A 21,486-nucleotide genomic window follows, 5' to 3' on the forward strand; every position below is an offset into this window, starting at 1 on the left:
AGAGCTATGAAAGAGTAATAGCCTACGCCAGCAGAACTCTCTCTCGTTCGGAGGAGAACTACTCGACTACCGAGAAGGATTGTCTCGCCGTGGTGTGGGCGGTCATCAAATTTTGTCCATATTTGTATGGCCGCTCCTTCAAGGTTGTTAGCGACCATAACTCTTTGTGCTGGCTCGCCAACCTTAAAGCTGACCCGCAGGGCGCGGGTTCGAATCCCGGCTGCGGCGGCTGCATTTCCGATGGAGGCGGGAATGTTGTAGGCCCGTGTGCTCAGATTTGGGTGCACGTTAAAGAACCCCAGGTGGTCTAAATTTCCGGAGCCCTCCACTACGGCGTCTCTCATAATCATATAGTGGTTTTGGGACGTTAAACCCCACATATCAATCAATCAATCATCAATCGCCAACCTTAAAGATCCATCTGGCCGTTTGGCGTGCTGGAGCCTGAAGCTTCAAGAGCTCGATATGACAATAATCTATAAATCTGGGAAGAGGCACACCGACGCCAACTGTCTCTCACGGTCACCAGTGGAGACTGTCGCTCCTGATGACAAAAACATCGACGCGGCTTTTTTGGGAGTTGTCAACACGGCCACTATTGCACGAGAGCAGCGCAGTGACCTCGAGCTGTTACCACTCATTGAATATTTAGAAGGACGACGTAAAGGCGTGCCACAGTTATTCGCTAGAGGACTGCAATCATTTTGTTTGCGAAACAATGTTCTGTATAAGAAAGACTTCTAACCAACCGGCAACCCGCACTGGCTTGTCGTGCCTGGTTCTCTTCGAAACTAAATTATGGAAGCGTACCGTGATGAAGCAACTTCCGGTCATCTAGGCTACACCCGAACATCATGCCGATTACGATGCAACTATTACTGGCCGAAATTGCCTGCTGCTGTTAACCATCACGTGCGAACGTGCACCGACTGCCAAAAACGCAAAGCGCCGCCCAGCAAGGCAGTCGGTCTTTTACATACAGTCGAAGCCCCTGCGAAGCCGTTCACCCAAATTGGAATGGATTTCCTGGGTCCCTTTCGAACTTCCACAACAGGGAACAGATGGATAATTGTGGCCACCGATTACCTCTCCCGTTATGCGGAGACTAAAGCTATGCAGCGCGGCACAGCAGAATAAGCCGCTCAGTTCTTCGCCGAAAACATCGTCCTTCGATATGGCGCTCCAACAGCAGTGATAACAGTCAGAGGACCTGTCTTCACCGCAGAGCTTTTGGAGTCCGTTCTCAGACTCAGCGGCTCAGCTCACAGTAGAACAACTGCATACCATCTGCAGACTAACGGACTGACGGAGCGCCTCAATAGGACCCTCACAGACACGATCAGCATGTACGTTGACACGAAGCATAAAAACTGGGATCAGATATTGCCGTACGTAACCTTTGCCTATAATACCGCTCGACAAGAAACCACTGGAATGACACCGTTCAGTCTGATCTATGGTCGCGAACTCGCGACAACGTTGGACGCCATGTTGCCGCATGAGTGTGACGACATCCATGTAGACGCCGAAGAATTCACTCAGCGTGCCGTGGAAGCCAGACAGCTCGCGCGCGTTCACATCTATCATCAACAGCATCAAGATGCCCAACGGTACGAGCCTCGACACAAGTTTATTAGCTACACACCAGGTGACAAGGTCTGGGTCTGGATTCCAATACGTCGACGTGGACTTTCTGAAAAACTGCTGAGACGGTAATTTGGCCCATAAAGCGTCACTCGACGCTTGAACGACGTGAACTACGAAGTTGTTCCCGACACTGACTGTAGTTCTAAGCGCCAAAAGAATTTACCCGAAGTCGTGCAAGTCGTGCGAATGAAACTGTATTGATCGAGTTAATTAGCTCCCGGTTACCGTGTTGACATGACCACTTCATACGCCTGGTAGGGTGCCTAAGTTGCGCATCGGGTGTCACAGAACGAGCGCTCAAAAAGGGCGCGCCGCCAAATTCTCGCGAAGAAACGCCGGAGTGAACCGCGAGGCCAACGATAAAAAAAGAAAGAAAACAAACATCGAAAAACTCCCCGGGCGCGCGACTCTCTCCCTCGGAAGTGTGGGTTTGCCGACGAACCTCCTCTCGTCGGCGCCCGAGCAAGCACTGGAACTTTCTAGATGGAAAGGGGCGTGATGATGCCGGGTTGCGTCATCCGTCGCGGACGACCGTCGAACCGTCTCGCCCTCACCCCAGACTTCGCTGCGTATCGCGCCGACGAAAGGATGAGAACTTTCTGGAATCTCGCGCGGAAGGTATTTAATCGAGCAGCCGAGATGAGAGATCAGGAGAAGACGGACGTTAGCGCCAGAGCGCGTTGGGTATCCCGCCATGTAGTCGGCGAAGGTTTTGTCCGTAGGGACAAAGCAGGAGAAGAAGAGGATTTCCACCTGAGGGGTGAAGGCTCGAGCTACAGGCAAGAGCGTGGGTCTACTGCTATCGAGCGAAGACGCGTGGCAACAGCTGCGTGTGTGAAGCTGACGTGTTTCCGGCGAAGAAGTTTGAAGCTTGGAGAGCGGCCAAGTGAAGACGTGAGGTTTCCTGGAAGAGAAACTTCGGGGGCAGCGGAACGACAGAGGTTTCCTGGAAGAGAAACTTCGGGGCAGCGGAACGACAGAGGTTTCCTGGAAGAGAAACTTCGGGGGTAGCGGAACGACAACAACGCTGGACTTTGAGTGAGTGATTCTCGGAAGAGTATCATCCAGACTTTTGTTCCAAGAACTTTGGACTGAATAGGTTTTCTATCTCTTTAGTCTTTAAGGGTCTTGGTTGTTCAATGCATGCGACTGCATTGTAGTGCGTATTGTTGTCTGTGTCCGTTGTTTCGAGTGTGGCTGATTGTACTGTGTAGTAAGTTGTTTGATTGGTGACATATTGTATTCAACTATTGTGGAGTGTGCATACTTGTGTATTGTTTTTGATCTGCCATTATTGAGAACAAAATTTTGTTTTGTTTATCAACTCTCGGCTCTGACTTGTTCTTTGGGTCACAGCCGGTGTCCGCTGGCGCGCCAAAAAGGACCGCTTCTAAATTGTCCACGCTTTCGTGGTGCGGTTCGGGGGGCCGATACTTCGGCCCTTGGAATTAGCCCGGTGATCGCCTCCCGAATTAACGGGACGCTTGACATCGGGACGATGCCTCTTTTGGAGTGAGGCCAATGTCACGTGTTTGATCAAGTATGACGATGACATTCGTGCATGTGCCATGAAGGACTATGGAATGGATGAAAAAGAACTCACTTGCGCGTTCGATTAAAGAGACCAACCTGCTTCTGCTGTCTCAATCTCTGCGGCAAGACCTCTGCTTTGACGTCGTGACAATATTGCGTGTGCTGTATAGTTGACAAAATAAATTGACATATTCTACGATGAATACCTGTTCGCTCAAGTAAATGTTCGTTTAGAAGATTTACTAGGAATACGTGGCAAGCTTGAAAATATAAAGGAATCGTTTATGTCGGAATTTCGAAAGGCTACGTGCTCACTCATACCACTGCAATTTGTATGAATGCAGCTGCATGCTGGAAGAAAATACGAACAATCCTGCTGCATGAACAAAATATTTGGAAATTTAAGGGTTCGTTGTTTTTTTTTGCGATGAACTAAGAGACTGAACTGAAATAATATTTTTATAATATTGGTAAAAAACAACCTCGCAACACCAATAACACATCTCTTGCGGCTACAAGACGTTTGGCAAGTAAAAAAAAGCAAGAAAGAAAATTGTGGGTAGCGACGCCACCATCCGATTCCCACACCAAACCCATCGCGTCTTAGATTTTGATGGTGTCATCCTAATCTATAGTATTGATGTACAGTGGCCTCTGATTGAGCCATACACTTAACATGCCAGAAAACAAGAAACCTAATTGAACCAATGTCACCAAAATACGATAAGTATACATTGGAATATGGCGTTACGTGTGGGTATTTCAGTGCAAAGTTTTAAATATAACTTTGACCTGTGCCTGCATACCCATGATAATGAAATTATTGACATAACAGTTCACAGAGCAACATTTATTATTTTAAGTTAAGCCAAGGGTTTACGTTTGTGTGCCTTTGTTTGATCTAACAGACAGGGACAGGAATTATATTGAGGCCTAAGAAATTGGCCCCGTATCTGCATGATATTCTGCAAATGTCGTCGAAAGACAATATCTTGCGTGTGGCGAGAGTGAAAAAGACATTTATTTGATGTTTTGCGCAAGAAAGTCGAAGAATGGTATTCTGGAGGCGCTGCGTCAGAGTGCCTCGAACGTGCAGCGGAGACGAACGAGCGCATCAAGTCACGTCACATGGGAGACATGAGCGCCATCTGGCAGTTTTATTGAAAAAAAAAGCACGTGGCTCTGAGACGGGTGTGCATGCCCATCTCAGAGGTGATAAGGTGTAGAACGCAAGGCGCCGGGTAGGTGCCACCACCGTCTCGCCTTAGCAAAACGTTGAAAACACTCGCCTTTCCTTGCAAGCGTTGCATGGTGAGCGCAGCCTGATAAGCGCTACGGTCATTAAAATCACCTATATATGTCTTCTCTAGTAAAAGACGCACATGCAGAATAAATACGTGTTGTTATGATGCCCCAGACATTCGCAATAATTGATTTTTAATTGACAATTCAACAAGCATCAACGTTCAACCTTGACTAACATTGGTGAGCGCTGCGGATGGGGTCGGCCGTTTCAAGTACCCGATGCCATTAAGAGTAGACAAACAGACAAATGTACAGACAGACAGACACCAAAATTTTTGCGTCGAAGGTCCCCAAGAAAGACTGTCGTCTTTAAAACAAAAAAAATAACTGCTTTAGCCTGCGGCACCAAAGTATAACAGGCTCAGAGAAATTAAAATAAAACGAATAGCACTTGAGGCAAAAAAAGACCAAGGAATAGGCGATGCCAATTACAGTAATTATGACGTAAAATAGATAAAAATATAACGTCTCACTAGCAGGCACCAAACCTAGGAACTTCCAATAACGCATCCGGTGCTCTAAGAACTCAGCTATAGCTTAATTGGTTGTGCACTTGGCATGTCCCACCTGATAATCATATTATCGAAGGTTTTTTGTCCTACAACCAAGAGATGATTAGGAGAGACGCCGTGGTGTATGGCTTCAAACATTTTGACCATATATTTTCTTTAACGTCCACAGACAACTCAGTACACGGACCCCTACCGTTTAGCTTCGGTCGAAATGCGACTGCCGTGGCCGGGATCAAACAAATCAGTAGCCGAGCACTGTCCCACCGAGTCAGACCATTTTAAAGACGATAGTCTTTCTATAGACCTCCAACGTAATAATTTTGCTCTGTCTCTCTATCTGTCTGTCTGTATCTAAATACACTAAACGGAATGAAAGTGACCAAACAATACTGAAAACGGCCGACCCCGTTCGCAGCGACCACCAATATTTTCAAGGTTCAGCGTTCATACTTGTGAAATTGTCAAGTAAAAACAATTATAGCGCATATCTGTGACGCCATTACAACACGTCAATATTACGTATGTCTATTTTTTGCTAGAAAAGGCATACATAAGTAATTCAAAGGACCGTAGCGTTTATCACGCTGCGCTGACCATGCAACACTTGCACGAAAAGGCAAGTGTTTGCAACGCTTTGCTAAGACAACATGGTGGTGGCACCTACTTGTCGCCTTGCGTTCTACGCCTTATCACCGGGCACGCACCGCTACGCGCGTCGTTTTCCAGGATAACTGCCAGATAGCACTCATGTCTCATGTGTGACGTGATTTGATGCACTCGTTCGCCTCCACTACAGGCTCGAGGCACTCTAACGCAGCGCCTCCGGAATACATTTCACCAATTATCTTGTGCAAAACATCAAGTAAACGTGTTGTTCACTCTCTCCAGACGCAAAACTATCGTGTTTCGACGACATTTACAGCGTAACATACACATACGGGGTCAATTTTTATACCTGGGAGAGCATCTTAAATCTGACAGTCCTCGTCAGTACCTCTAGGGGCGCTGTCTAACACTACCAATGTGGTATTGAGAGCGCGTAAGTAGACAAGTTGCAAGATTAAAAATCGTACAAATGAGCGCTGTTGTAATTATGTCTCTTGCATCTTCTCTGCATACGCGCTCCTAATGCCTATATGGATCTGTGCAAACTTGACCAAATATCTGTGCTTCTAAACACTCCCCCGATTAAAATGCACATATACACCTCATAAAGTGGACGAGGAATAACCGCCTTTGTAGCTCAGTTGGTAGAACTGCGGTCGTGTTATTTGAAGGTCGCTGGTTTGGTCCCTGCCAGTGGCAAGGTATGTTTTCCTTCGCTTTACTTTCTGCACAGTAAAATCATGGTAACTATTAATTACATCCCCTATATTCTTCTTGACTTTCATTTCTGCTTGTTCAATATAATGTTCTGGTGAACTTGCAACATGAAACTCTGAAGCACGTGTTTTTTTTTCGCTGTGGTTGGACCTATGACACGTCTGTAATTCAATATGCGTTTCCTGAAGTTAGGAAGTAGGCAAGATGTAGGCTTTAGACATTCAATGCACTAACGTCATGTAATTTCTTTGTTAATGAATGTGAAAGTATCTCTAAGCGGACAAAAGTTATTTTGACCACTTGTATCTATGTATCCGCTGCTCTTCCCTTCAGTGGTCAGGAGGAGCACTAGGTCAGAAGGAAAGACCTGCAGCCAATGAAATTGTAGCGAAGTAAAAAAAGGAAGAAGACAGGTCCCATTTCGGATCACCGAGCGTTTGTCACTACGCTAACACAGCTTCATTTCACAAATTATTCAGAGCTATTAGTTTGTTGAAGACCTGGGCACAACTGCATGACGGGAACTGAGTTTCGAACTCTAGATAGCTTAGGAGCGCTTCAACGCAACGCTACATTTCCATGATGCTATGGCCAACCGAAAAAAGTTGCATCCAGTGAATTACGCAAAAGCTACACATTCACATTGCACGGAGTATATGTTTTGTTAAGTATATCGCTGCGCTAACTCTACTTCGGCAATATCATGGCGTATGATAGGCTGTCTTCGGCCTATGTCAGCGTCGGTTTGGCTTTACTTAGCGAAATACCTAAGTAGCAGTAGTGGAACAAATAGGTACCATACTCATAAGCGGGAAATTCTGCTTCATTGTTATGCCCCCTTGTCAGTTCACTGAGAACAGCATTTCCGTCAACCAAAAAAAAAGTCATCTCTTCCCCGTTAGAAACAAGTCAGCACTGACAGAAAAAAGAATAATAAGATATCCGTGTCCTGCTTAGTATCGCGATATAACCGATGCAAAGTACTTAACCACAGCAATACAAGTACATTTGTGATACGCGTTTCAGCGCTTAACTAGAGATACTCAATCGGTATGTCTAAGAGACTTCGTCGGTGCTTTTGTGATACAAAGTTGTTGGCGTGCATGACACGAACAACGTGACATACCTGTTGGGCACGTCACGAAACGTTAGCACCAGTGTCGTATAGATTTTACCCGAATAACGCAGTCCGTTAAATGCTTGCGCCACCTGTGAATATCTCGTTATCAACCCATAGATAGTGAGAGTAGACAGCGAATCTCGACGCGATTCGAGAAAAGCCAGTACCAACTTCGACGGCGTTGGCAATGTGCGAAAGATCCCAATGGAACCTAAAAACTGAAATCGCGTAGCGACCCGAATCGAAGCCAGGCATGCTGTACCACAGTCATTTATTCTGTCACAGAGCAACAATATCGCTCTTTACCATCATCGGAAAGAGACTTTGCGTAAGCTTCATGTCCGTCAAAGCCAATTGGCATAGGAGTGTAGGCTGCGCGCTTTTATAACACCGTATTAAACATCGACAACGCAAGCATTGCTTGGGTACCTCGATGAACAATACATATTATATGCATATCATAGAACCCTCGACTGCTCTTTATACTCTGACAGAACTGACTTCACTTTAACATGAGTGCTGATGTTACAACTGACTCGGAGCTACCCCGATTCCCCTCCAAATCGGCGCGTTTTGTTAGCGCATCGTACCTTCACAACTGGTCAGTTTACCGAAGGACGTTGATCTACATCGTAACGGCTCAACTTAAACAAAATATCCACACAGTATGCTACTTACCGACTGGTTCGCGTGAAATCGATTCCCATGTAGCGAGGGATGTGCCGGCGTTTTTGGTTTAAAGTCATATATTGAAACTAGCAATTATTTTCACACATCTTCAATCTGGAATCACCATTAAAATGATATGTAAAGTGCGAAGCGGTTTAGTTAGGGCACTTACCTTATGCGGCTTCCACCAGTTTCCAACCTAAGGCAGTTAGTCAAGCCAACCACACCGCTGATGGCACAGTCTTCCGCGATGAGCCAGAGATTGTGGCCTGGGGGCTTTTGTTCTACTTCGAAAGCCTTCATCTTCAGCACTTCAACCCAGTCATATCTGGCATTGTTCACTCCAATAAGTATTGGATTGGCTGTTTCAATGGTCACGGCCATTTTCCTTACGAGCAAGAGTGTAGAAACATTGTTTGATTTTCGGGCCACCAACTGTAAACCCTGCGAGCGCAACAATCTTTCCATTTCCTCAGTGGTGTGCACTTTAAATTCATGCTTTGCGACTGCTGATAAGAATGATTCCGCCGGAGTCATAGCGGTACGGTGGTATATGAGCGCAAAGCCTTGTTCTTTGCACAGCTCTGGAAGTTTGTCCGCCAGAATATCGGGACTGTAAGAACGCCAAGGTCCAAAGCAGGCCAGAGCCAAATGAGCTTTAGGAAGTTGTTCTATAGTGTCAGACATGGGATCCCACTTTACAATTTTTGCATTTACTGGAACGTTTTCTAGCAGGCGATTCTCCGTAGGATGCTGAGCAATAGTGTAGTCGACATTTAGTAACATATTGCTCATGGTGATGAATGAAGAAACTCGTGATGTCAAGAAAGTTTCAGCGCCTGGTGATGCGATTTCAAGAACCAAGAGTGACTTCAGGCTAGTGTTCTCTACGACGACATCAAGAATGTGCCGCAAGGGGTCTTCTTGAAAAAGCGCAGTCATAACAACATCACTTTCAAGTTCGTTGAAGTGGGTGCTCAAAAGTGATCTCGTGAATTCTTCCAATGACGAAGGGAATGTTTCTATATGTTCAGCGACCCTTCCGAGGACCTCTAGAAGGCCATGGTTTTCGGGGTTGTTATCCAGAGTCATTTGAGACCAGTTTTCTTGAAGTAGGCTGTCCTGCTCTGGAAGTTCAAGTAGGCTGCAGTGAATGCTACTGAGCTTCTTCAGCGCTCGCCCAGCCACGCTATTGCAGACGTCAATGTATTCTTGAATGACAGCTTGTCTGTCCTGCTGAGTAACCTCACTGTCTACGTAGGGCACAAAGCTGTACTCATTAATTACCAGTGTATGATCTAGGACGCGCATTGTTGGAGTGCTTGCGTTTAAGCCTTTCACAACTACGCCTCCAGCTTGGACCACATTGAGGCACTCATCGTAGACAACTTGAATGCCTGCACAAAAAAGTATCAACTAGTCACATTTCAAGCAATATGAATCTTGAAATAAGGCAGGTACATAAAACCAGGCAAGCGTATAATTCGTCTAAAAAGTAAACTGATCGGACTGTTGTGCTGATTACATTGGTAATGATACTTACAAGCTGGTGATAGCTTATAAACAACGTATGAACAACCAGCCTTCAATGGGTCGCAGAGAACGTTTAATTTTTACATTTGTTACCCAAAATGCCAAGCAAGCGCACCTACTCAATAGAGTGCCTTCCAACATTTTTGGGAGACTTGAAATATGCCTTAATGACCGAGAAAGCACCCACCTCTCACCTTCTTTAATTTTCATCGCGTCATTCATTCATGTTATTCACCGAACAATGCAATTAAAAATGCGTGCGCACTCACTAAAGCATTTCTCTAGAAACTCAGCTCCTAATTATTATCTTGGCGGCTGTCTACTGCGATGCTAAACTGTTATCTATGGCCGAGGAAGGGCCCTTTCGAATCTCAGCTCGGTTTATTCTTCAGCGTATGGAAGAGAATGGGTTAGGCTCTACATTTTACGAGAATATCAGGGATATCGTGGGAGCTAGCGGATGCTTCCTACTCCTCAAGTGAAAATTGGAGGCACAAAAGAAGGAGGGCAAGAAAAGACAGCACTGGTGCCAGCTCACTACTCATCAATTTGAAAGAACATCACATCCTAGTTGACTTCGAGTGCATGCGCGAGTCACAATGCTATTGACTGCGACAGAAAGACATACCACCTTGAGTTATGAAGAATTGCCTAAAAGTGCTAATGGGTGAATTATGTACATTCGGACAGCTCACTGACACATTGGGCACAATTTTTGTTTAGGCTAAAAGCATTTAGTAATTCTCTACCCACTTAATTTCAACTTCTCACACGCAAACTTGTTTAAAAAAAGGGGACGCGCATTCTCAAGATTTACACTCCGAAGGCATTCGTAATCCTGGTACATTGTTCTTGAGGCCATGTCCGTAAAATTCTTGTTCCAAAAGGAATTTTCCCAAGTTTCAATCGGCACACTTCAAAAGGGTCGAGAGGCATTGTGGCCATGAGCTGCATTGGACGCTGAACATGTCTTGCAAACACCTGATGGTCGAAATTTCGATTATCAGGGGTCAGGTATGCAAAAAGCTTATTTCTGTCACTCAGTTGTATCTAATGTTACTCATAGCTTGCCAAAGAAAATAAACACCACGCACAAAGGGACGGAACCTACAGAGAAAAAAAAATTGTAGGATATTATACCGTATATGCATAATGTCGCTCACAGCATGTAGAATACCGTGAGCAGACACCATATTTCCGTGATATTTTCCAATCATAACTGCACTCGCAGCAATGCGCCCTGGTTTCTGACAAAGATAAAAAATTAACCTGTGACATACAACTTGTAAAACCACATTGACAAACCGCGAAGCCTTCCTTATCCGCGAAGCCTTCCTTATCAATGTGCCAGGAATACACTTGTTTTCGTCCTGCAAATTGTGAGCATGCTCGCCCCTTTCTTTCAAGACCTTGTTGCATGAGAAAATTTGAAACCAGGTAGCTAGAAAATTTTTTGAGGCTTTTTACATAACAAACAATGCCACGTAGTGTGTATGTGCACCGTCTTTAAATCTATCTTGTAGCCATTAGCTGATATGCTATGTGTGGTTTAATGCCCCGAAACCACAATATTGCCACGGGCATAGAAGGAGATAGAACCATACCAATGCGTCTATGTGCCATTGTGAAAAAGAAGAAGACTGGTTGTGCTCGTGGTCTTGGGGCCCAGTTTGGCTCGACGTCCAGTGCTGCTGCTCTTGTGAACAGACGCTTTGTTCTATCTGTAGCCACGTGACATTTTCTAGTGCAGCTGCTGGGTGGTGTTGTATGCAGTGCAATCAGCAGGAAGATCCCGGCACTAATAACGTCTTGGAAGAACCAGCTGACCTACGGTTTAGCCAGCGACACCTAGGCCTACCACCGGAATTTGGGCCCACTCCACCACTCGACAGAACTATGGCCAGTGCGGGAACGTAACCTCAAGAGGCGTCGACACTGCCTGATCTATTGTTCTCCAGGGCCCTGCGAACCCTGAAGCCGTTCCACGGTGACCCTTACAAGGATACCGATGACTGGCTTGACGACTACAACCGTTGCGCCAGCGTCAACGAGTGGAACTAGCACCGAAATCTTCGGTATATCTACTTTTACCTCTCTAGTGGCTAAGGTACTCGGCTGCTGACCCGCAGGGCGCGGGTTCGAATCACGGCTGCGGCGGCTGCATTTCTGATGGAGGCGGAAATGTTGTAGGCCCGTGTGCTCAGATTTGGGTGCACGTTAAAGAACCCCAGGTGGTCTAAATTTCTGGAGCCCTCCACTACGGAGTCTCTCATAATCATATAGTGGTTTTGAATTGAATTGAATTGAATTGAATTGTTTATTTTCAACATAATACATGTCGAGGGATGGTATGGCTAAAGGCAGAATTAACTGCCTGACAATGGCCCTACCACCCAAGCACTGTCCAACAGGGTTGTGGCTATCAGTAAGAAATTATACATTAGAAAGCGGAAGCTCAGCACGGAAAAAAGAAACATGACATAGCGCTACTTGCAAGGGACGACGACATACATATAGGAATAGTAGAATTGAGTTCTTTAATGTAACAGGTCTTAAGCCACATGTTGTTAGAGGTCTACTCATACTATGAAGGGCATGCAAGACCGCAAATATAATTTAACAACACGCTTAAACAGGGATTTAGATGAAACTTCATACACATTGCTAAGTAATTGTGGATGCTGGTTTAGGAAACTAGGGATCATGTATTTTAGCTGTTTAGTACCGTATTTTGTTCTGCAAAACGGAACTTCGAGGTGGCTGTGTCGCAAAATATATGGATTGCGGTTAGTCAAGTACATGTGTGTAAACATAGATTCATTTTGACGCATCTTTCTGTGTATGTATGTAGCAAGTTTGAGGGAGTATAGCTGATCCACTTTTAATATCTCATTTTTTAAAAAAAACGGTGCTGTATGGTCAAGATAAGCAAGGTTTTCTATGTGTCGAACAGCTTGTTTTTGGAGGAGTGTCAGCCTGATTAAGTTTGTTTTGCTTGTAGTACCCCAGACTAAGAGGCAGTAGTATAGTTGAGAATGTATGAGTGTATAGTACAGCTGACGTTTTAGCCAAGTCGGAACCAGATGCCGGATATTGTAAAACACTCGATTGGACCTGGAAATGCTAGTATGTAATTTGTTTACGTGATGAGTCCAGCTCAAATGTTCTTCGAACAATACTCCCAGAAACTTAAATACAGATACCCGTTCAATAGCGGAAGCATCAAAACGAAGAGAAATGTCAGTGACATCGGGTTTATTCTTAGGTTTAAAAACAATGAATTTCGTTTTAGTAACATTTAACTGGAGCTGGTTGAGGGACAACCAAATCAGCAGCTGGTGCAACCAATTGTTTGTTACTATTGCCAAGTCAGCTAAATTATGACCAGAGAAAAATAAACTGGTATCATCGGCGTAGAGAACCATTTTAGGCGTAAGTGGTATATTCACAATGTCGTTGATATAAATTATAAAAAATAGAGGACCCAAGATGGACCCCTGAGGTACGCCGCACATTATTTGCTTCATCTCTGAGCTTATGTTATTAAGACTTACAAATTGAAATCTATCTGAAAAATAACTCTTTATCAGTTCTAAGGTAACGCCTCTAATTCCATATTCGGGAAGTTTTTGAAACAAAATGTGATGCTTTATAGAGTCGAAAGCTTTCCTGAAGTCAAGAAAAACTCCAACAGTAAATAACCTGTTTTCAAAATTTTCAATTATTTCTTCTTTAACACTCAGCAGTGCCTCCTCGGTTGATTTATTCTTGCGAAAGCCGAATTGATTGTCAACAAGTGCCCGCTTTTCATCCAAGAATTGGGTTAACCTAAACTTTACAACTAATTCTAATACTTTAGAAAAAAGAGGTAGCACAGATATGGGCCTGTAGTTATTCAGATCATTCAAGGATCCACCTTTATGCAAGACTACAACTTTGGCTATTTTCATACTAGCAGGAAAGATCCCGGTAGATAGCGCGCTATTACATATATGACAAAGCGGGGCACATAGTATATCAGCAACATGAATAATTGGTCTCGCTTTGATTTCATCATATCCGGCTGCGCTATCTGTTTTCAAAGATTTGATTAATTTACAAATTTCATCTGCAGTGCACGGAGACAGAAATATGGAGTTGGTACTGTGAGATGATATATATCCACATAGATCATTTGTAAGATTGTTAGTACCAGGATTATTTGCAATACCAGCATGCAAAAAGTGATCATTAAATTTGTTCACCAGTGGAGTACTGGTATATTCCACATCATCAAACATAAGTGTGCTAGGGATCATAATATTTGAGCTGCCTTTGAGTTTACGAATTGTAGCCCATATTTTTTTGGGGTCACCTGATATCGACGCAAACACATCTTGGTAATATTGAGTGCGAGCTTTCCGAAGATCCGAATTGAGCTTGTTCCTGAGCTTTTTATATTCCCGAAGAATTGTTTCGTCTTTTACACGAATGAAAGTGTCAAATAATCTGTCCCTCATTCTAATTCTATGGTATAACTCACGAGTAACCCATGGTTTTCTAGATTTTCGATTACCTTTAACTGAATGTAGTGGAAAAGCAGAGTCATACGAGTGCTTAACTTTCTGCAAAAATAAATTGTAGGATAAATTCGGATCTTTCTCGTTGTATACATCTGTCCAATCAATATTTTCGACCAATGACCTAAATGCATTCAGTGCCCCATTATTAAAATTTCTTCTAAAAAATGGAGCACTGCGTGCATGACAGTTTTTACTTTTGGGGCGCGGAACGAAAACAAAGATTGGCAGATGATCACTAATATCGAAAGTGAGAATTCCTGAAAATACATCAGCGCTATCATGATTTGTTATGCACAAGTCAATTAAGCTTTCTGTATCTGGTGTTATTCTAGTGGCCCGGTTTATAGTGTTAGAACAATGAAATGACTCTATGACATCTTTAAAACGTTGTGTTTGAGAATTGGATAATAATAAATTTATATTAAAATCACCAATCAGAACAACCGACAGACCTGTCATGGTAGCGTACTCAAGAATCTTGCTAACAGACAAACTAAATTCATGAAAATCACCAGAAGGGGGGCGATAGATAGCCGCAATCACGGTACTACAACATTTGACAGCAATTGACTCATAATCATCGTTAACAGCTGAAAATTCAGCGAGAACAAAGTAGTTCAGGTTATTTCTGATATAAAGTGAACAACCGCCTCCTCGACGACCCTTCCTGTAGACACTTTCACACTTGTATCCATCAAGAAAATTGACATCAGAAACCGACGAAAACTGCCTTGGGACGTTAAACCCCACATATCAATCAATCAAATACTTTTACCTCTAAGACTCTGCGCAAATTTGGTTCAAAAACAATGAAGCCGCTATGACAACCTGACGAGAGTTTTGTAACCAGTTGCGGAATACCTACCGAAGCTCTGACCAAAAGCAGCAAACGGAACGGCTGTTCGATTCCCGAAATCAGCGCCCGAACGAGAGTTTTACCATGTTCGTTGAGGACATGTCGCGGATGTTCAGGCGAGCTGACTCCTGATTGATGGAAGAGAAGGTGCGCCTACTGATGCGGAGGGCGAAGGAGCAGTTGTTCGCTGGACCCTTCCACCACTCCACATTTAATAGTGCTACCCTCTCTGCACAGTATCGAATTTCCTACACGAAGCCACGAATACGGTGGGAATGCAAAGGCAGCGTGCGTCTCAGTATGAGCGTCCTGGCAGTCTTTCATCAGTGTCATCAGCCCTGGCAACGCCTGATGTCACAACTATAAGAGACCTGATGAAGCTCGTGCGCAGTATCGTGCGCGTGGACCATCAAGCCTACTATTTGCTGGCCAACCTCATGAACCCTGCAGGGCACCTCGTGAGGTGGAGCTCGCGCCTTCAAGAAATTGGCGTAACAGTCGTGTACAAGTCGGGCCGCAGGCAAACTGATGCCGATTGCCTTTCGTGCGCTCCCCTCGCATTGACATCGAGCGATCATGATACCAACGGCCCTTCTGTTTGCGCAGTCATTGAATCTGACTTAGCCAAATAACTGCAGAATGATTCAGAGCTTCGACAAATAATCCAATATCTGGAAGGCCACAGATCGAGTTCACCCCTGGGATTAGCACGTTCAAGGTCATTTCGTCTCCACAACGACATCCTCTACAAAAAGAACCTAGAACCTTATGGGACTGAATACCTGCTCGTCGTTCCACTAGAGCTACACGCTGACAGTTTATCTGCCTGCCACGACAAGCCATTCTACGACCACCTAAGATACACACGTACCCTTGTCCGGATTCGGACTCACTACTACTGGCCAAAGCTCACCCAGGATGCCAAGGATTACGTTAAAACGTGTAAACATTGCCAGCGCCATAAAGCCCCACCTGTGCGCCCTGCTGGTTTAATGAAGCCTATTGCGCCACCATCACAATCGTTTGAACAAATCTGCACGGACTTCCTTGGGCTCTTCTCAAGTAACATGATGACTGGATCGTGGTCGCTACTGACTATTTAACAAGGTACTGCGAAACAAAAGTCCTACCACGAAGCACCGCCAATGAGATTGCGTATTTTTTCATGTACAACATCGTCCTCCGCCATGGAGCCAACAGCTGTTATCACTGACCGTGGATAAGCCTTTACAACGCAACTGATGCTAGACGTCATGAGGCTTAGTGATACAGCTCATCGCAAAACGACAGCATTCCATCCACTAACCAATGTTCTAACAGAGAGTTTAAACAAGACGCTTGCTGAGATGCTGGCTTTATTACGACGAACGCGATAACAAAAACTTCGATGAAATTTCGCCATACGCAAGGTTTGCTTGCAACACTGCGGTTCAAGAGCCTACAGGTTTAACTTTTTCCTGTTGCTTCACGGTCAAGAAACAATTACGATGCGGAATGCCATGCTCATATCTGACATGACCGATACTCCGGCTGATGCGAATGACTTTATCCAGCACGCCAACGCGGCCTGCCAGCTTGCACTCTAGTGTATCCGAAAACAACAATGCATCGACTCACTGAGGTACAACTCTCCTCATCGCCATGTTATTTGCAAGCCCAATAATCTGATATGGCTGTGGATTCCCGTTCTCCAAAGGGGCCACTCGAAAAAGTTCCTTTACCGCTACTTCGGTCCTTATAGATAACTACGGCGCCTCACAGATATCAACTACGAAGTCTTGCTTGAAGACACTGCTCGGCAATCTCGACATTCGAAGCAGGCGGCCATTTTTCTTGTGTAACGAATGAAGCCATACTACCCCCAAATCACCTCACATCGCTTCATCACGCGTCTTCGTGCGTGTATGCTATTACTTTCACTTCTAACCGGCATTGAGCATCAAGGCGGTACTTTGTTTTGGAAGGGGGTTAATGTCATGGGCATGGAACGAGATTGAGCCATGCCAAGGCGTGTATGTACCATTGTGACAAGAAGAAGACTGGTTGTTGCGCTCGTGGTCTTCGTGCCTGGTTTGGCTCGACATACAGTGCTGGTGCTCCTGTGAACGGATGCTGTGTTCTACCCGTAATCACGTGACAATTTGATTTTGAGAGGCGCCGTAGTGAAGGGCTCCGGAAATTTCGACCACCTGGGGTCCTTTAACATGCAACCAAATCTGAGAACGTGGGTCTACAGCATTTTCATCTCCATCGAAAACGCCGCCGCCGCTGCCGGGATTTCATCCCACGACCTGAAGGTCAGCATCCGAGTACCTTAGCCACTAGACCACAGCGTAGGGGCAATGGTAGCTGATAGCATCTTCCAGCAATTCCTGAGGAATTCAGGTCTTATGTCATTCTGTTATGGTGATCAGCAAGTTGTGGGTTGGTACGAGTGCTCTCTTCTTCTTCTGCCTTGTGTTATATCACAAATTTTTTATACCGCGTACCAAGTAGCACAAGAGCTCCATTTGGTCTGTTAATTAGGAGATAATCATTTAGCCATAGGAAACCACAACAATACGACATCAGCATTAGTAAAGCATTACGCTCACTACAACATTCGCCAAAGGCATCAAAAATAAATATACTAGGACACTGGGCAGCTGGCTAAAAGGGGCAATTTCATGCGCCGTACCAATAGCTATGAAACTCTTCCTTCCTGACATGCGTCAGTCAGTCTGTTGCGAGGCCCCGCAACGATGAATTGGGCTCAGTGATGAGGCCCGAAGCTAAAAAAAAAGATTCGACCATCTCCCGCTAAATGAAAATATGCATAGATGCGAAGGAGTGGGCGCTAACGTTAGAAGAATTAGAGTTAGAAGAGTTAGACGCGCTTGGCACTTCTTGTAGCAGATTCGGCCTCTTTGTGGTTATGCACTTCAAAGGTACTAAGTGAAAATTTTGTTCCTTCAAACTGCAATAGTTATTAAGTCAAGAAAACTGCCTGTTTCTTGCTTCTGGTCACGCAATTCGAACAATTCGCTTGCACGGTGAAACCTTTCAAGTTTTCTGAACTTGATGCATGTTTTCTTTATTACGACGAGCATGCCCGATATGCCTGTCAAAGCGATTGTGTCCGAAAGAGACACGTCACAAAACATTATTTCTAGGTACCCGCAGAACAATATGGAGTGTCTTTCTATCTCGCATTCATTTCATGTCAGCATTTTCGAAGCTGTGGTTCAGTTTCTGAGCACAAATTCTTCTAGTTGCCGCAGCGCTTTTAGTATAGATATTGAGGACTTGTGCTATTGGAAACCACAAGAAAAGCTGATGGCAAGCGTTAAAAGCTGCATCAGGTAGCCATAATGATGAACTTTTTTTGCACAGTTTTTCCGGAAGTGTGCAACTTCAGTTTATAGTTTTCGTTAATTACTTTGCTTTGAGTGAAATCAATTTTTGTGGTTTCGAAAAGTAATATTCATGTTCAGATATCGAGACTATGCATTGGCTTTTCAGTAGCTCCGTTTTCAGGTAAAATTATTCCTGGCAACCATGATGTGTCAATTTGAAAGCATTTGTCAGCACTCAAGTTCGCGTATTGAGATACGTTAATGATGTTATTGTGTTCACTACCTCCTTAAATTTCACGCAAGGTGTTGTGGATGTTTTCGCAAGGTGTTGTGGAAAAAACAGGCATGGCACTAAACATTTGTTTTGAACTCCTGCGTTAAAAAATTGCATTTTCTAGATATTACCCTGGTCTTCGAACCCCAGCATGTTTGCTGTTATTACTGTGCTAGATCCGTAAAACCTATACTATTTTGGAGGTCGAGTCACTAAAAGCTGGTCAAAAAGAGAATGATTGACACTTGTTTGGACTTTGCCTTGAAAACGGCCTACCAAAACAGAATAAAGATTAGCTTCGGCAATCTAGTAAGTAAACTAAAACAAGCATAGTATCCTAATTATGTCATCACATCCGTGTGTAACAACATAATTAGCAGCCATAATTCTAGTGGGAACCAGTTGAACTGTTGTGGTGGGAGGACTAAAAGTAGTAGTATAGCAGTAATTCGTTATCTTCATGGAACGTCACATGAACTAAAGCAACTTGGTAATAGGTACAAAGTTGATGTGTTTTTGTAGGAAAAAAATTAACTGCAGTAGATCTGTTGCGCATGCGCAGATAATTTCTACAAGGTCGTATAAAACAGAAAAAACGTTTGTAGACTGCTCAATGGGCGTCGTTCACATGGTCCCGTTTGGCTGTGGTGAAGTGTACATTAGCTAGTCGGGAAGGTGCATGAATGTTCCTTTTAGAGAGCACGATTCATCTCTGAAATCCTCAGGGGTGTCGCAAGTAGAGTGCGGCTGCTATCTTATTTTTCAAGACAGTGAAGTCCTTTTTTGAAGTGACAATCAACTAAATCGTGAGGTGACGGAAGGTTCCATAATAGAAAAAGAGCTGATCAGTGTGCGAGCCAACCTTCGGTTTTGGTTATACAGCAAGGAGTTTGCCTTTTTAAATTATATTTCCCGGTAATATTTCAGCTTTTCTTAACTGACTGTTTTTGTGTTGACACGATTGCACTTTTAGCCTTTACATGCATTCGTTGATCTTTATTCGTGCCCCGCGCTGTGGTCTAGCTGCTAAGGTATTCGGCTGCTGACCCGCAGGTCGAGGGATCGAATCCCGGCTGCGGCGGCTGCATTTCTGATGGAGGCGGAAATGTAGGCCCATGTGCTCAGATTTGGGTGCACGTTAAAGAACCCCAGGTGGTCGAAATTTCCGGAGCCCTCCACTACGGTGTCTCTCATAATCATATGGTGGTATTTGGACGTGAAACCCCACATATCTATCTATCTATCTATCTATCTATCTATCTATCTATCTATCTATCTATCTATCTATCTATCTATCTATCTATCTATCTATCTATCTATCTATCTATCTATCTATCTATCTATCTATCTATCTTTGTTTCGTGCATTTATGTTCTTCTCTTTCCAGTAAATTTTTATTTTACTTGCGAGTTAGCGCTTTTACTCTGTTCCTTTGTGCCTCTCTTTGCTCTTAAACCACAATTATACCATGCATCTGAACTAACTTGCTCAAGTGCCGATTCTGTTGCAAAACTTTCTTGCCTGCGTTTACTACATTTTCCGCACACCCTCTGCCAGCTCATGAAATAGAAATTAGCACCAAAATTAGAAAAATCTACCACCTCGCCCGTCCATTGAAGCTAACGCTGCTCTTCCGAGCTTCGTGGTGCTCTTACAGAAGCACTTTTGGATCACAATCAAATCATGATTGAGGGGTATTGACTCTTTTCGGGCTTTCGTGTTCTGTTTGTGACCGTTGCTTTGCAATCGCAGTTAGGAGGCATAGAAAGTGTGCTACTTTATTGTCCACTGTCATCGTAGTGTCCAGAGCTCTAACGGCCTTAGAACCACCCAATGATTTTTTATCGGTTCTTAGTCAGCTGGTACGGGTGGCTGGTGTTACGCGTGGATTTTTTGCGTCGACATTATTTTCAGTTTACCGTAACTTTCGCTTTATAGGGAGTCCTAACTCAATTGCACTGATGAGTTAAATCATATTTGCACTCGAAAGCTTTTTATGCTAAGGTCCACCACGGCTCAGCTGATATATTTCTCTCTTTTATGCATTGTACTTTTGATTTTGCTGGTCCACTGTTTGTTGGGAGAATAAGCGACACAGACCACGTCAAGCCATTACGTGGCTTTTTGTCTGTGTTCCTGTTATCTGTACCACGTACATATGCAAAATGAAGTTCAAGTTCAAGAGACACTTCGTATATTAGGTGGCCAATTTTTCTAACAGAATCTTTCCGCCATCTATCGATCAAAAGGTCCGTTGTTACCTTATCCTCACCAGTGGTTTTGAATCTTTTCGTTGTTTCTAGGGTTTTTTTTATTTCCTTGTAGTTACTGGTAGGATGTCGAATTCCTCTGGAATAATATTCTTTCTCACAATATTATGCTGGGTGTTTTGCCTTTTGTACAGTTCTCTGTAGAATTGCTCAGCCACCTCAACTACCCTGTTCATATTGGTTATTACATTATTACACTACTTCCTTGTTCTTCAAAGCATGTATTCAATTTTCGCCTGTGCACAAGTCTGCCTCCACAGATTTTAGGCTTCTGTCGTTTTTTTTTTTTACAGCCTGCTCAATTCTTTACATGTTAAACCTTCTGACGTCGGCTACCTTACACCCATTAATTAACTTCGAAAGCTCTACTAGCTCCATTGTGTCGGCTACGCATTTGAGGCTTCCATGGTTTGTCAAAAATATATACTAATAGAATGCAAAGGGAACAAATAAGAGAATGCCTTGTTGCCGCGCATCGAATCTGGAACCTCTCTCTCAAAATCGATTGTCATCAAAGCAGTTGTCCACAAATCGCAAGCTCTCTGAC

At 44.1% G+C, this 21,486-nt stretch overlaps 1 protein-coding gene across 3 annotated transcripts in view; it reads right to left on the reverse strand.

Annotated features, from left to right (window-relative positions):
• Nucleotides 1-21,486, reverse strand: part of LOC119176344 (fatty acid synthase-like) — a 220,445-nt gene that overhangs the window by 56,449 nt on the left and 142,510 nt on the right. For all 3 annotated transcript variants that reach the window (XM_075890734.1, XM_075890733.1, XM_075890732.1), the window contains one exon: nucleotides 8,282-9,506. In XM_075890734.1, coding sequence (XP_075746849.1) covers nucleotides 8,282-9,506 — 1,225 coding nt within the window. The remainder of the gene's footprint in view (nucleotides 1-8,281; nucleotides 9,507-21,486) is intronic.

This window comes from Rhipicephalus microplus, chromosome 3 (genome assembly GCF_043290135.1).
Source record: "Rhipicephalus microplus isolate Deutch F79 chromosome 3, USDA_Rmic, whole genome shotgun sequence".
Lineage (NCBI taxonomy): Eukaryota > Metazoa > Arthropoda > Arachnida > Ixodida > Ixodidae > Rhipicephalus > Rhipicephalus microplus.